General features: G+C 39.4%; 3 protein-coding genes across 5 annotated transcripts; 2 read left to right on the top strand and 1 right to left on the bottom strand.

Moving 5' to 3' along the window:
• Positions 1-715: 715 nt before the first annotated feature.
• On the bottom strand, positions 716-8,924 carry LOC141647754 (E3 ubiquitin-protein ligase SP1). Of its 3 annotated transcripts, XR_012545821.1 has the most exons (12): positions 8,548-8,905; positions 8,401-8,453; positions 7,741-7,865; positions 7,555-7,650; positions 7,293-7,430; positions 7,150-7,215; positions 6,478-6,590; positions 6,280-6,390; positions 5,802-5,845; positions 5,611-5,713; positions 2,968-3,350; positions 716-800 (listed from the first exon to the last, which is right to left on the bottom strand). XR_012545821.1 is itself a non-coding variant. In XM_074456075.1 (11 exons), the coding sequence occupies exons 1-11, from the start codon at positions 8,619-8,621 to the stop codon at positions 3,248-3,250; spliced, it is 1,026 nt and encodes a 341-aa protein (XP_074312176.1). In that variant the 5' UTR covers positions 8,622-8,924; the 3' UTR covers positions 2,959-3,247. The 3 variants fall into 3 exon arrangements, 2 of the variants coding, with proteins under 2 accessions (XP_074312176.1, XP_074312177.1); XM_074456075.1 differs by lacking the exon at positions 716-800 and having other exon boundaries at positions 2,959-3,350; positions 8,548-8,924; XM_074456076.1 differs by lacking the exons at positions 716-800; positions 5,802-5,845 and having other exon boundaries at positions 2,959-3,350; positions 5,611-5,748; positions 8,548-8,886.
• A 563-nt stretch (positions 8,925-9,487) lies between these two features.
• Positions 9,488-11,194, top strand: LOC141649292 (putative protein FAR1-RELATED SEQUENCE 10). Its single transcript, XM_074457987.1, has 2 exons — positions 9,488-9,535; positions 10,088-11,194. Exons 1-2 carry the CDS (start codon positions 9,488-9,490, stop codon positions 11,192-11,194), a joined length of 1,155 nt encoding a protein of 384 aa, XP_074314088.1.
• Positions 11,195-11,269: 75 nt separating this feature from the next.
• Positions 11,270-12,817, top strand: LOC141649291 (uncharacterized). The gene is made up of 3 exons (XM_074457985.1): positions 11,270-11,650; positions 11,708-12,542; positions 12,645-12,817. Exons 1-3 carry the CDS (start codon positions 11,270-11,272, stop codon positions 12,815-12,817), a joined length of 1,389 nt encoding a protein of 462 aa, XP_074314086.1.
• Positions 12,818-13,796: the final 979 nt, after the last annotated feature.

Here is a 13,796-nt window from a genome sequence, read left to right as displayed (position 1 = left end):
GCGGCTTAAATTGAAAAATGATTACATTGCATTTATGTATATAAATACTGAGTTTGCTAAGGACCTTCTCTTTCCGAGCTTCTCTCCAACCATCAACTATTGAAATACAAGTAGACCTTTTATTTCATCAGCTAACCAAATTATGGAATGTAACTATTTTCCCAATCCTTTACAAATAGACCAAAAACCAACTTGATGACAGAGTACATGAAAAACAAGCTTGACCGTGATTTAAGTAACGTTATCGGCATATTGGTTAATAAATTCTTTTGGCTAAACTCTCCGTTTTTCTTAAGCAACACTTAGTGGACCCAATCTGACCCGAATACGAGCATACCGAAAAAGAGAAAAACGCCAAAACTCAAATTGAGATTAGAACGATTTTATTGGCAACAATTACAAGAAAATAACAGAAGAAATAAGAAGTCAAAGAGTTCTCAAAATTCGCATACGATGATATTAAATGTGATTTCAAACTATCTATCTCGAGTCCCCTAGAGTCATTTGGGTTGGGTCATTTTGGTGTCGATGGTTTCAGGTTGGGTTATTTCAGGTTAGCTTCAACAAAGTTTGGGTTCTATTCGAATCAAATCGAGTCAATCATGTTTGAAGCCATATTCAGGTTCTACTATTCTGTCTCGAATTTGTTTCTTTTTTAGGGTCAGGTTGGTTTTCCCGCCGAACGAGTGGGAAAAAACTAAAATCCACAAGTCATTCACAATATAAATCAAAAAGAGGACTTTTGGTTTAGTATCAGAATCATAATAAGAAATTTACACAAAATACTTGGCTAATGCAACCTTTACGTGAACATAATTGTAAGGGTTATTTAATAGGAATACTACAAACTATGAGGGATATTCTCAAAATACTCCAAACTTCATTTAATTTCAGAATAAAACAAACTATTTAACCTCTCTTCTCATACTAGAATTGGGTGACTTACTACCTAATTATCAGGTCATCTTTTTAAAAACTCTCATTAGTATCACCTTTTCCACCATTAACAAACAAACATCATCATAATCACATTCTATGATTATCACCTTATTAGTATAACTTTTTTTTTGTTGCTAAAATGTAAATTTTTGTATAAATATAAATATATATGAAAAATATACAAATGATGTGTGAAACAATTAGACTTGCAACTGCAAATCCAACCATAAACACCAACGAAATGCAGAACATAATCGTCCTCATCTTGATTCAATGGTAGCCCGACATACAAAAGTTTGATTGTCAAAAATATTCCGTCATTGATATTTGATTCAAAAACAAAATTTTAATTAGAGGTTTACATTTTGCACCAAAAAAAGTAGTCAAACTCCCATCACATTATCTACACTGAATTTTCAATCACATTAAAATTAGAGTTGTTGGTGGTGCTTACATAAATCACATATCATCCTTATTTTAATGATGTAACACCATTACCACCGGCATAAATCATCAACTCCATTATCATTGGATTTAACCGCGACATCCTTTGCTGCCAGCCTGCTAACCTTCTTTACCTTTAGCCACCATTAGTTAGATCTGGAAGTTCCGCCGACATAATCACAGTTTAAATAAGGAGTAATTGTCGTTAGATTGGTGGACTTGGTTATGGTTGCTGAAATTAGGGGTAGATCGGCCAAGGTGAGAGGGGTAGAGGCTAAAGTTGACGGAAGGTAGACTGGTCGGAGGCGTTGATTGAGGGTTACTAGGTATTGGGTTTGAGATGGGAAAATGAGGGTTACCAATTAATGGGTATGAGATTTGTGTGATATGAAACATAGATTTCATTATTGATTTGAGTGATACTTATTTGAGATTATTGATTAACTTAAGGCGGTAATTAATTAATGAAAATGAAAATGGTGAAAATTAATGGACAGAGGAGAAAGAAGGAAAGTTGCAGGTATGAGGACGGAGATGAATAATAATTACTCCAGAAAGAAGCAAAGATGAGACCGTCAATGAACTTAACCTGCTACTTCAGGTCAAAAAAATTGCAATTCTATTAGGAGATAATGGGTGTCATAGTTCGGTATAATTTGAGAAGACCAACCATAGTTCGGTATAATGTGAGTTAAATTATAGGTTGTAGTAATGCAACCTTTACGTGAACATAATCAGTCCGGATCACCTGTCCCATAGACTTGTCCCATTTCCTGTCCCATCCACACAAAAACTGACATGTGGCAAAACAATAAAACAAAAAGACAAAAAGTCACGTGCAATCTCTTCACTCATCTATGAGTCCATCACTCCGTCTTCCTCCCCCTCTCTCATTGTATCACAAGAAAAAATTCCAGATTTCAACCACCAGACCACCGTGCGACGAAATGGTCTCGAGTTTCGGTGCCAAGTTCAGAATTGATGATTTAAATGGTGGTTTTTCAGTGACGGAGGTGGTGCGAACAGGGCTGCTGGTGGGTGCGAACGGAGAAGCGGGTGTGTATTTGTCCTGACGGAGCACAACGGTGGTGCTGCTATGAGAATCAGTGGCGGTTGTCGGGAGCAAGTGAAAGGCGCAAGGGAGGCGCGAATAGGACTGCTGGTGGTTGAACGGAGGTGTATCTGGGTGGTGGTGCTATTGTCGGGTTGGAGTCAGAGGACCAGCAGTTGTGGTGCTTGGTCCGAACTCGGTTGCGGCGGAAGCGGTGCCGCTGCTCTGTGTTGGTCATCAGTCGAACCACCATAGACCCAAGGAGGAGCACGATTGATTCTGGTCGTGGGTGATAAATGGAGGAGTAGCTATCGGTGGTGGGTGTTGAGATGGAGCACGAAGGAGAAGGAGCAGGTAGTCGGGTTCGGAATCGGAATCGACGCCGTCGCCGCTACTGGTTTGGTTTGTGCGTGGCAGGGAAAGCTCGGCCATTGCACGTGACTTTTTGTCTTTGTTTTATTTTCCTGCCACATGTCAGTTTTTTGTGGATGGGACAGGGAATGAGACAAGTTTATAGGTTGTAGTAATGCAACCTTTACGTGAACATAATTGTAAAAGTGCATGTTATTTACATAGAGAGACAACATATGATAGTTCCTAAAATAATTGATACTGCAGTTTTTACGTGAACATCATTGTAAAATTGGATGTTATTAGCACCCAGTTTAAAATATTTTACTATAAAACTGCTTCGTAAAAGACACTTTAAAAGTCAGTCCACGACCATCTTCAAATAAGTGATTCATTCCATAGGCCAGGAGGCCCAGGACTGATCTTTGCTTGTCAATGCGGAATAAAATGAAGAGCCAAGCTTCAATGACGAAAGGTTCTAACTACCTGATCAATGCGTCGTCGACAAAGTGGACAGTTTGATAGATGTGACGAACAAGCTGTGCAACAACACATATGACCACACCTGCACACCATTTTGAAGACCATGTTTTCTTAGCAAGACTAGAGTAGCATAGTAACATGGTATACAATTAAAAAGCAACTGTTTCTTAAATGGTTTGAAGATTATTACCATCAACGGCATTTCAAGACAATAATTGGCCGCATTTACTGATATTCAGCCATGACAGCTCATACCACGACCATGACCGAAAGGAACACTTAAATACTACGCTACAAACGCAGCCATAACTTGAAACAAACAACTCTTCTTGAAATCAGTCTATACGACTAAACTTCCGGAACATAAAAGTTCAATTATCAAATCCCCAAATGCGACGCCAAAGAAGAGAAAGAGGAGCGACGCATCACCAATAATATACCAATGTTGTTCAAATTAATGACCATTTAACATCCTAAAATCAAATTGTCCAACTTTGAACAGTAATTTCTTTTTATTTTCTCTTTTGTCGTGCAAAATTATCTCAAGATTTTTTCAATTGAAATATTTCGTAAAGTTGATCTAGTTTAGGTTACCGCAATTATAATCAGTATTAGGGGGAGTTTGGTTGGGGTTCTAAAGGAAAGGAAACGGGAATCATATCCCCTCATTCCTTTTGTTGATGTTTGTTTTACTATTTTTTCCTTTCACTTTCCCCCTTCCATTCCTTCCCATTACCCCAATTCCCTCACATCTTCATTCCCCCCACCCCCAAGGGTATGAGATTCCCTTTCCCCACCTCTCACTAGTGTACCACCCATGAACACTCTCATGCACCACCACCGCCACTGCCCATGCCCAAGCGGTAGCCGCCAATTCGCCGTGGACTTCGTCAGAGCCCGCGCCGCCCCACCACCACTGTTTCACCCTCGTCAACCCTCCTTCTCCACACCTTCGAAATCCCAAACACACACCCACAGCCTCCATTCAAAACACCACCAAGGTAGTCCCTCAAACAGAAAAATGCAAATGTCAACGCATTCAATTTCAGGATTACAATAATTCAGATAACAACAAGGAAGTCAAAACATTTTAACCAATTCCTATGCATTCCGAACTATCATGGACTCACATTTGTCAAAACACTTTAAAAATCACATCTATTTCAAAAGAACTTTTAGTGTAATAAGGAGGCGTTTGGTTGGGGGCTACAAGAAAGGGAAAGCAAATGGAATTCTTTCATCCCTTGTTGTTTGGATGTTTCAAATTTCCATTCCCTTTACCCATACTTGGGAATGGGTATTACCCTTCATACCTCCAAATCCATTCCCCTGCTCTTCTAAGGTATCCCATACCCTGTCCTCATTCCCTTCACTCACATCACCAACACCGAACACAAACCACCACCAACACCACCCCGCGGCACCAATGCCACCGCCAGAGATCTATCCCATGCCCTGATGTCGGTGGCTTCGCTTCACTCCCACCGCACAACACTCGCCGTGTCCTTCCCCCTACCACTCGATATCCCCACCTCCCACAACCACTACAAACGCCAAAAATTCACTCCCCCTCGTTGGAAATCAACCCCCTCACCCCCAAAAACACAAGATGTAGTGTTTTTAGGGGTGAGATGATTTTCAATGTATGGTAGGAGAAAGAGACGACGGTAGGGAAGGGAACGGCCCATTGTGTCAGCTGTCGGCGCCAGAAGGTGTATGGCTGGTGATGGAGGTGGTTTTAGAGCAAGGAGTGGTGGTGGTTGGTTTTGGGTGTTTTAATCTCATTCCTTTACATATGTTAACCAAACAAGGATGAGGAACAAAGGGTATCCTTTTCTTTTCCTTTCCTTTCCTTTCTTTATTCCATTCCCATACCCCTTTGCCAACCAAATTCCCCCTAAGAGAATACTCATAATTCGCTTTTGACTCTGAAGTCTGAACCGAGAAGCAAACACAAGAATAAATATGCCACTGGAATCAACATGTTGGTTGGGTAGCTGATACTCCCTCCGTCCCAATCATGTGATTACTTTTGATTAAAATGCTTCTCACAAAGAATATATATATATAAAAAAAAAAAAAAAAAAAAAAAAAAAAAAAAAAAAAGTAAAAGTAAAAGGAACGGAATATAGAAAAAAATGTTTTTTTTTATTAACAACACTATCCTCCAATTTTCTTATCTCTTGTGCAGTCCATCTACATTTAAGTATTTCAGGATAATAGAAGCCCAAATATGTGTCCTTCCAGCATGCACCCTTCACCCAAATATATCTATTCCAGTGACTTTATATAAAAACAAAACATAGCAACTAAAGAGAAGGGAGTATGAAATATGGACTTACGGAACAAATACAGCATTGTATTCTTGCTCCAAGCATATAACACAAAGATCTGGCATCAAACCATCTCTCTTTGCGGTTTCTGATCCACTCTCATCCTTCACATCTGAATCAACGAGGAGCAGAGCTAATTTACTAACACTGAAAAGACAAAGAGACATGAATAAAGATAAGTCAGTGCTATGAGTTATTACCATCGCCAGCTTGCCCAGTTCTTTTTGCTGCTGCTTCCAAAACCCTACATGAGTTGAAGGAGTTGAGTGGCCAAGTCCCAAGACAGCAACATCAAAGGTTGTTTCGAAAAACAAAAAAAAAACTAAGTAACAAAACTATTCCTTAATACTTCAAATTTAAAAGTGCAGGTCTGGTTTAAGGCTCAGTCTAGTAAGCCTATAAAAAGGCCCTTTATGAGGTAACTGGTAACTGTTTTTACCACATGATGCAAAAAAGACAGATTCATACTGTATGCAGCCAGTAATTGAGCTAGTTATCTACTCTAAGCGAATGATGATTTCATCGAACTATAGTATACCTGACAAATACAATGGAGCAATTCTTAGTATATGAGGATATCTGTCTAGTTTAACACAACTGAAGACACCTATAGCCCATTTTTATGATCAAAATACTTTGATGATAAGAAAATTGTAATGGGTTAACATTGCAACATACCGTTTGTGCAACTCCCAACGGCGTCTTCTTTCCAGTATAAGTCGAAGTGTATGCTTGGCGATCAAATAGACTCCAAACACCGAGAACCCAAAAGAGGCATACTTATACCATCTGAAACATAAACACATTATATACCTGGGGATGTGACTTTGTGAGTATGGGACGATGTAAAGAGAGATGAATTTGTTTACAAAGTACCTCGCCCACTTCCCAAGATTTGCAATAAGCTGATCAATGGTTTTTGGTGAAACATAAAAAGGCCCTTTATGAGGTCTTTGAACACGAACTGTTCCGACATCATCTTTAATAGCCTGCCAGAGGAAGATAAAATCAGCAGAGGGAGGCTGTGAGGGGCAAGGGTCATTTACAAAAGCAAAATGAAAATTATCTAACATGACCAAAACAGATACCCAGTTACACCAACAAAGAGTCATTTAACTCTTCAGCACAGTAGCTCATTATGAAGTCTTTATCACGCATGCGAAGAACAGCACAACACTTACTGGAAAATCAAATAAGCAAAACACTCCGATTTTCAAAGGCTTGGAAGTTACATGAGAAGGCATTAACAAAAAAAATTCAACGTAATAGTATTGGATAACTTTAACAAATGGGGATCACCCATACAAAATTTCTTGATAGTGCTGATACTCCTGGGTTTGATCAACATAGATAGAGGAAGAATATTAAATGTCAATGTCAATAAGAGTATAAGACTTGTTTCCTCGTTCCATGAAGCATGTTCTAATAGCTCAAGCGAGTGAAGAGAAGACAAGTTCCAACAAGAATGTAATTCATTCAAACATTTAGCCAAACTAGGAACCAAGGACCGTACCATCCAAATAAAAAAAAATAATAATCATTTCATACCTCACCTACGACAGTTAAGGGTGTCCCAGTAGGAAGAACACGTTCAGTACGCTTGACACCAAGCATCTGAAAGTAATGTTGCTGTCAGAAAATATAAGAAAAGGTAGCATCTCCATTTATTTTGATTTTGGAAAGAGGAGTACCTTAAGACCTTGAAGATAGTCCAAAGTCCCACGTACAAGGGATCGACCTGACTCTTCAAACAGTTCACTCCCAATAGTCAGTTCCATGCCAGTGGCACCTCGTGCTCCAACTACATAAACACGACCAGAACCATCATCCTTAAAAAGACAAACAAAAAACATCATTAAATTATTACATTGCCACAGAAAAAGAAATAAGAAAAGAAAAAAAAATGTGTTTTCCTACATAACAGTTCCAGGCTTCTACGAATTAAACTATTACCAGGTACCATGGGACCTCCTTGCTCATGCATAGCATTAGTGCAGAATCTTGTACCCATGAACCAGCGTCGTTGTGCTTCAAAAAGTGTTGCTCAGCCTGAGATAAGCAAGCAATAGACAATAATAACTCCTTACTTTGGAACCGTAACTCATTTTGAGTATGAAAACCAATGGCAAAGAGAAATACCGTTTCTTCAACAATGACACCCCGTAGACCACTGTATTCGCATTTAATGGGCGTGTCAGAACCAACTCGTCCAGAAACAGAGACAACCAATGGTAAAACTTTGGACGCGGCATCTAGCAATATTGCTGGATAGTTACGAAAAGAAGAAGAGAAAAATTAAGCCCCGCATCCAAGATGAATGAACAGATAAATAATTAAAAGCCCACGAAAATGCTATCCTTCTATAGCATTCTACCCATAATACCCACAAGTAACAAGTATAACACTGACCCCAACCGCAGCGAATGCAGAGATTCGTGCTCAACTGACAATTTACAATAAAAGATACTCCCTCCGTCCCGGTCACTTGTTTACCTTTAGTTTTGGCACTAAGACCAAGAAGATGGAAGGGGACCATTTGGGGTATTGTTGTTGAGTGACAAGTGGACAATAGGTTATGTGAATGATCAAATTACCTTCAAAAATATTCCCATTATAGAAAAGTAAACAAATGACTGAGACACCCGTAAAAGGAATATGTAAACAAATGACCGGGACGACGGAGGGAGTACTGAGCATATGACGATACAAAAGGTTGTCAAAGCAGTTTAATCAATATGGGTAGCCAATGTGGCAATTACCTGCCCTAAATTAAATAGAAGCACATAAAAAAGAGCTTACCCAAATCTTTCAAGTGGTTAACTCTAGTGACAGATTTGAGGGCATCTGCGTCTCTGAATAATCACAACAAAATAAAAACATGAGAATCAAAATACTCGAAAAGAAAGTAAACAAATGATAGGGACGGAAGAAAATAAGAAAAGAAACCTGCCACTACTTCTTCCAAGAACATAAAGAGCAGCTGCACTTAGACAACAAGAAATCCCACCCCATGGAAGCATTTTTGAAATAAGAATTAAGGCGATAATTATCAAAACCCTAATATTGAATTAATGAAAACGTAAGTATTCTTGTATGAAGAAATTAACATGTTAGTAATGAATTAAATGAAAATTTGGGGAAGAAGAAAGAATAAGATGCCAAGAGTGAGAGAGAAAAGGAATAAGAAGAAACTGAGAGAGAGGTGTGGGCGTGGTGGATAACTGGATTATGGTGTTGTTTTAACGTCTGTTGTTTTACTGTTTATATACGGAGTTTTTGTGTTTTTTAGATGCTGCTTTTCCACAAATAAATGCTCCACGGATCTGCTATCTACATTATGGATGGATGGATGGATGAATAGGGTCATAGCCTCAGAGGGTAGTCCAAGAGGTGGCAAATGGTTCGGTCGGTTCGAGTTTAGGTCAAGTCTTATTGGATTTGGGTAATATCAGGTCAGCCTAACCTTTCGAGTCGATCCATTATCGGGTTGGATCATATGGGCTCAGCCTAACCTTTTGAGTCGGGTCAGGTTTGGGTCACTCATTATCAGGTCTAGTTATTTTATCGTATTACTTCAACTTTTACCATTAAAATTAGTTTTCGATTTAGCTTTGGCCCATATGTATGCATAATCACCGTTTTTCGCAAATACAATTCTCAAAGAGGGCTATAAAACGTCGTCGACGTTTTATAACAAATCGCCGACGCTTTTCATTAAAAAGACGCCTCCTACCCTTCCTCTTCCTCTCTCTACCCAATTCTCTCCTAAGCAAACAACACTAAAAAAAAAAAAAAAAAAAAAAAAAAAAAAAAAAAAAAAAAAAAAGATGTTCTAACTCGGTTGAAGAACTACACGAACAATCCACATCAACAAAACAACGATTCAATGTCAAACAACGAGCAATCCACATCAAATGCTAACAACGAATCTGAGGTACGTAATTACACAATCTATTTTCATTTCAATCGAATTAGTATGATTATTGAATTAGATGTTAAGTTGATATATTGAATTACATGTTAAGTCTTCATAGAATTAGGATGAATGGAACAAACACGCCCAAACCCGTCGAAAATAGTTGTAGTCGTCAATTAGGACGTAGAAAATCAAAGTCCCTCATGGAGAGGGACGTGTAGATTCAAAGTCTCCCATGGATGGGGACGTGCATAATCAACGTCCATCATGGACATGAACGTGAATATTCAAAGTCCGTCATGGATAGGGACTTTGAATTTCAAAGTCCACCATGGACAGACTTTGAATTTCAAAGTCCATCATGGGGAGGGACGTGCACTATTCACGTCCATGCTGGGTTGGGACGTTGAATGTTCACGTCTGTCATGGTGATGGACTTGAATATTCAATGTCCGCTCCTGGTTCAGACTATTAAATTGGTTTTTCTTCATTTTATTAAGTTTTTTTCGTAAGTTTAGGTATTTTTACATATTTTAGCATGTAATCATTATTAATTTTGTGTTTTAACAGGATTCATTTGAGGAATTTGGTGGAAACGATGTTAATTACAACCACCTATTTGAGACGGTTACATGTTTTGCGAGTCGGGATGAGGCGTTTGAGTGGGCTCAAAAAATAGCTTTTGATAACGGGTTTGCCTTAGTAAAAGCATCAAATGGGGCCAAAAATCGTAAACAACCCAAGTTGCTAGGCTCTTACTTTCGTTGTTCAAGGTACGGCCGAACTAGAAACAAGATCGATCCCGATATTCCCGAGAAGCCTAAGAAGAAAGGGACAACTAAGTGTGATTGTTTGTTTCGGGTTCGAGCCGTTCAGAACCGGGCTAATGATGTAAATGGGAAGGAGTTGATTGTTTGGAACATTTTGACCTCGGAGAAAGGTGGATATCACAACCACAAAGTAACAAAGTACAAAGACGGTCATAGGCATTTTGCTGGTTTGAATGCCGAAGAGAAAGAGTTCGTGAGGCAACAAGTCCGGGCGTCGATTCCCCCAAGAGATATTAAAAATGGTCTTCATCAAAGAACTCCCGATAAACCCCAACCTACAAGCGCCCAAATTTATAGTGCGGCTAACAAGTTTCGGCGTGAAATTAGAGGAACACGGAATACCGCTCAACAAATGTTGGCTGTAGCCGTTGCTGCTAATTATGTGGAATGGCACAAAACAGATTCCGAGACAAAGGAGCTCAGTCATGTTTTTATGGCTCATCCGGAAGCGGTTAAACTCTTTCGTGCTTATCCACATTTGGTTCTTATTGACTCGACGTACAAGACAAATGTTTACAAAATTGCTCTTGTTGAGGTTGTTGGTGTAACACCGTGTGGGTCTTCCTTCTTAATTGATGCGGTGCTCCTTCCGTCAGAGTCGGAACACGATTATGGGTGGATGTTGATGAGATTAGGGGAGCTACTAAGTTGTACGGGTTCATCTATTTCTACCTTTGTCACTGATCGGGAGATGGGTTTGATCGCCGCTCTTGAGTCCCTTCATCCGAGCACTCCTCACCTTTTGTGTCGTTGGCACATTAACCGTGCTGTGGAGAAACAAGCACTCTCAAAGGAGAATTTGATGTGGTACAAAGATATCATAATGCACAGTCCAGAAAGCGGTTAGGACCGCGTGATCAATGCATCCACCATTGATGAGTTTAGGAGCGCTTGGGAATGTTTTAGTGAAAAGTGGGAAGAGATGGCGCTTTATGTGATCAGTACATGGGGTAAATATAGGAAGAAGTTCGTGAACTGCTATACAAACCAATACTTTCATCTCGGAAACATGGCCACTTCCCGAGTAGAGTCCTCCCATTCACTTTTAAAAGCTTGGTTGAAGAGTAATAACCTAAACCTTGACACTATGTGGTTCCGTATTCATTCCATGCTTGAAGCGCAACACTCGAAGATTAGATATGAGCTAGAGGTTTCGAGGAGTAGGCCGCGAATTGGAGATCGTGTATTTTCATTGTTGCAAGGAAATGTGTCTATCAATGCCATTGAGATAATGGAAGAAGATATTAAGAGAGGGATAGAGCTCGGAAATGTGTTGGAAGAGCATTGTGGATGTGTGCTAAGGGTTACTCATTGATTACCTTGTGCTTGTGCATTGATCCATTTGCAAAAAACGGGTAAGAGGGTCCATCTTGAAGATGTTCACGCTTTTTGGAGGACATTGGAGTACGACAATGTTGGTGTAACACCCAAGACCGATGATGATGAGTTGGAGAAGCTGTTTGCAGAAGCTAGAACTTGTGACCCGGCTAAAAAACAGGTAATCATTGAGAAATTGCGAGATGGTCTTCACCCGGAAGACGAGGAAGTTCAACCACCTCCTGTTAGAGAAAACCCCAAAAGGAGACCGAGGGGTTCTACTACCCGGAACAAGTCGGGATTTGAGCATGCAAAGAAGAAGGCTGTGAAAGTTTCTACTCCTGCGACGACATTTGTTCAACATATGGTGGGTGATTTTGATCAAGGACCGGTTGGTGCACCGTTGGAGTCCGGCTACACTAAGGGATTTTTGTCAACTTGGACTAAAAAGTATGCGGTCCCTGAAGAAGTACGGGATTTCTTTGATGGTTGGGTAGATGTCGGTAATAATGGTTATTGTGGTTATCGGGTGGTCTCGCATACTGCGCGGGGTCGGGAAAGTGACCATTTAGTCATGAGAGAGTGGGGTATTCGGGAGATTAAGGCATACGAGGTCTACAGGGATTTTTTTGATGATAGTTGTGCATTGCCTATGGGTCTTACCAGATTCCAGGAGACATTGAGACGGATGGAGTTTACTGGCAGTGGAGGATGTGGGCCTAACCATTGGATGTACGGGGAATATTTGTTTGTCTTTGCATCGTTGTTTAACTGGACTATTTGTGTCATCGCCCAGGATGAAGTTGGAGAATTTCGTAATTGGAATTGTAGCACATACTTACCCCTAAGGCCCACAGCCCAAGTGTCGAGGCCATATGGTGTTTTGTGGATCGTTAATTACCATCTCCATTGGATGAGATTGCATTGTCGAGTACCATCGTGAGATGCACCGATGCCACCGATTGATCCTTTTTGGCTAGGGACAAGAGACCCTTTGGTTGCACCATATGCTGATTTGTACAAGACAAACATCGAGAAATGGCATACGTTGATGGGAACTACACCTAAAGTTTATGGCAGAAGACGGCGTTCCACACCAACTAACCCAGAAACTGCAAGGAAATTAAACTTTGATAATGCATTTAAAGTTTGATTATGTAGTAATTTAAAATATCCTCTACTGTTATAACAATCATATTACTAATTATGAAATTTCTGGAATTCATAACAACTGATACAAATTTGGACATTTCTGAAAATACTCACTACTTCATGACAATGGCTAACATAAGGAAAACAAACAAATACAAGATTCAAATATAACCGTTACAATTCAAATATAACCGTTAAGATTTAAAAATAGCCGTTACAATTCAAATATAATCGTTACAATTCAAATATAACCGTTAAGATTTAAAAATAGCCGTTACAATTCAAATATAACCGTTACAATTCAAATATAACCGTTATAATTCAAATATAACCGTTACAATTCAAATATAACCGTTAAGATTTAAAAATAGCCGTTACAATTCAAATATAACCGTTCAGATTTAAAAATAGCCGTTATAATTCAGAGCTTATAAATAGCCCATTCTATTTCAATTTCAATCACAACATCCAATCCTATTCACTCACTACAATACTAAAATGGTTCTCACAAATACTCAGAAAATCAGAGGTTATCAAGGCAGAATCGATCTAATTGTTCAAAATTTACCAGTTTTTGTTTCTCGACTTGAATTAGTGGTTCCCAGTGCCACTGTATGGCACATGCTTGAAGAGCCTCTAATTGGTAGCCTTTGTATAATTTTAACCGAAACCCGGATCATGTTCTAACTCCAAAGCTTAGAGATGAGGTTGTTTCGATGAAGCAAGAAAACGAGAAGATGTGGGAGTTTCGCAGGTTAAGAAGTGATCTCTTTACATATTTTGAGCGCATCCTCACCGTGATCGATTACCCAAGACTATCGACTTATGTGCCTAGAGAGTCTTGAACCTAGGAAATGTTTATCTCTACATGAATGATTTGTTGACTCAATATATGTCTACCCAACCTGAAGAAATTGAGGTTCAAGATCATGAAAAAGATAAGGAATCGTCATCTTCATCATCGGAAGATAATTAAGTTC

Source organism: Silene latifolia, chromosome 3, assembly GCF_048544455.1.
Source record: "Silene latifolia isolate original U9 population chromosome 3, ASM4854445v1, whole genome shotgun sequence".
In the NCBI taxonomy this organism is placed as follows: domain Eukaryota; kingdom Viridiplantae; phylum Streptophyta; class Magnoliopsida; order Caryophyllales; family Caryophyllaceae; genus Silene; species Silene latifolia.
This window is presented reverse-complemented; position numbering and strand designations above follow the sequence as displayed.

What these genes read in the sequence shown, in the direction of transcription:
- LOC141647754 (XM_074456075.1), bottom strand. Translation starts at nt 8,621, where the DNA reads ATGCTTCCATGGGGTGGGATTTCTTGTTGTCTAAGTGCAGCTGCTCTT. An exon ending in CTTGGAAGAAGTAGTGGCAG is followed by an intron (nt 8,454 to 8,547) that starts GTTTCTTTTCTT and finishes GTGATTATTCAG; the next exon opens with AGACGCAGATGCCCTCAAAT. An exon ending in AACTGGGCAAGCTGGCGATG is followed by an intron (nt 5,714 to 5,801) that starts GTAATAACTCAT and finishes TCGTTGATTCAG; the next exon opens with ATGTGAAGGATGAGAGTGGA.
- LOC141649292 (XM_074457987.1), top strand. Translation starts at nt 9,488, where the DNA reads ATGTCAAACAACGAGCAATCCACATCAAATGCTAACAACGAATCTGAG. An exon ending in ATGCTAACAACGAATCTGAG is followed by an intron (nt 9,536 to 10,087) that starts GTACGTAATTAC and finishes GTGTTTTAACAG; the next exon opens with GATTCATTTGAGGAATTTGG.
- LOC141649291 (XM_074457985.1), top strand. Translation starts at nt 11,270, where the DNA reads ATGGCGCTTTATGTGATCAGTACATGGGGTAAATATAGGAAGAAGTTC. An exon ending in ATTGTGGATGTGTGCTAAGG is followed by an intron (nt 11,651 to 11,707) that starts GTTACTCATTGA and finishes AAAACGGGTAAG; the next exon opens with AGGGTCCATCTTGAAGATGT. An exon ending in CCAAGTGTCGAGGCCATATG is followed by an intron (nt 12,543 to 12,644) that starts GTGTTTTGTGGA and finishes CTTTTTGGCTAG; the next exon opens with GGACAAGAGACCCTTTGGTT.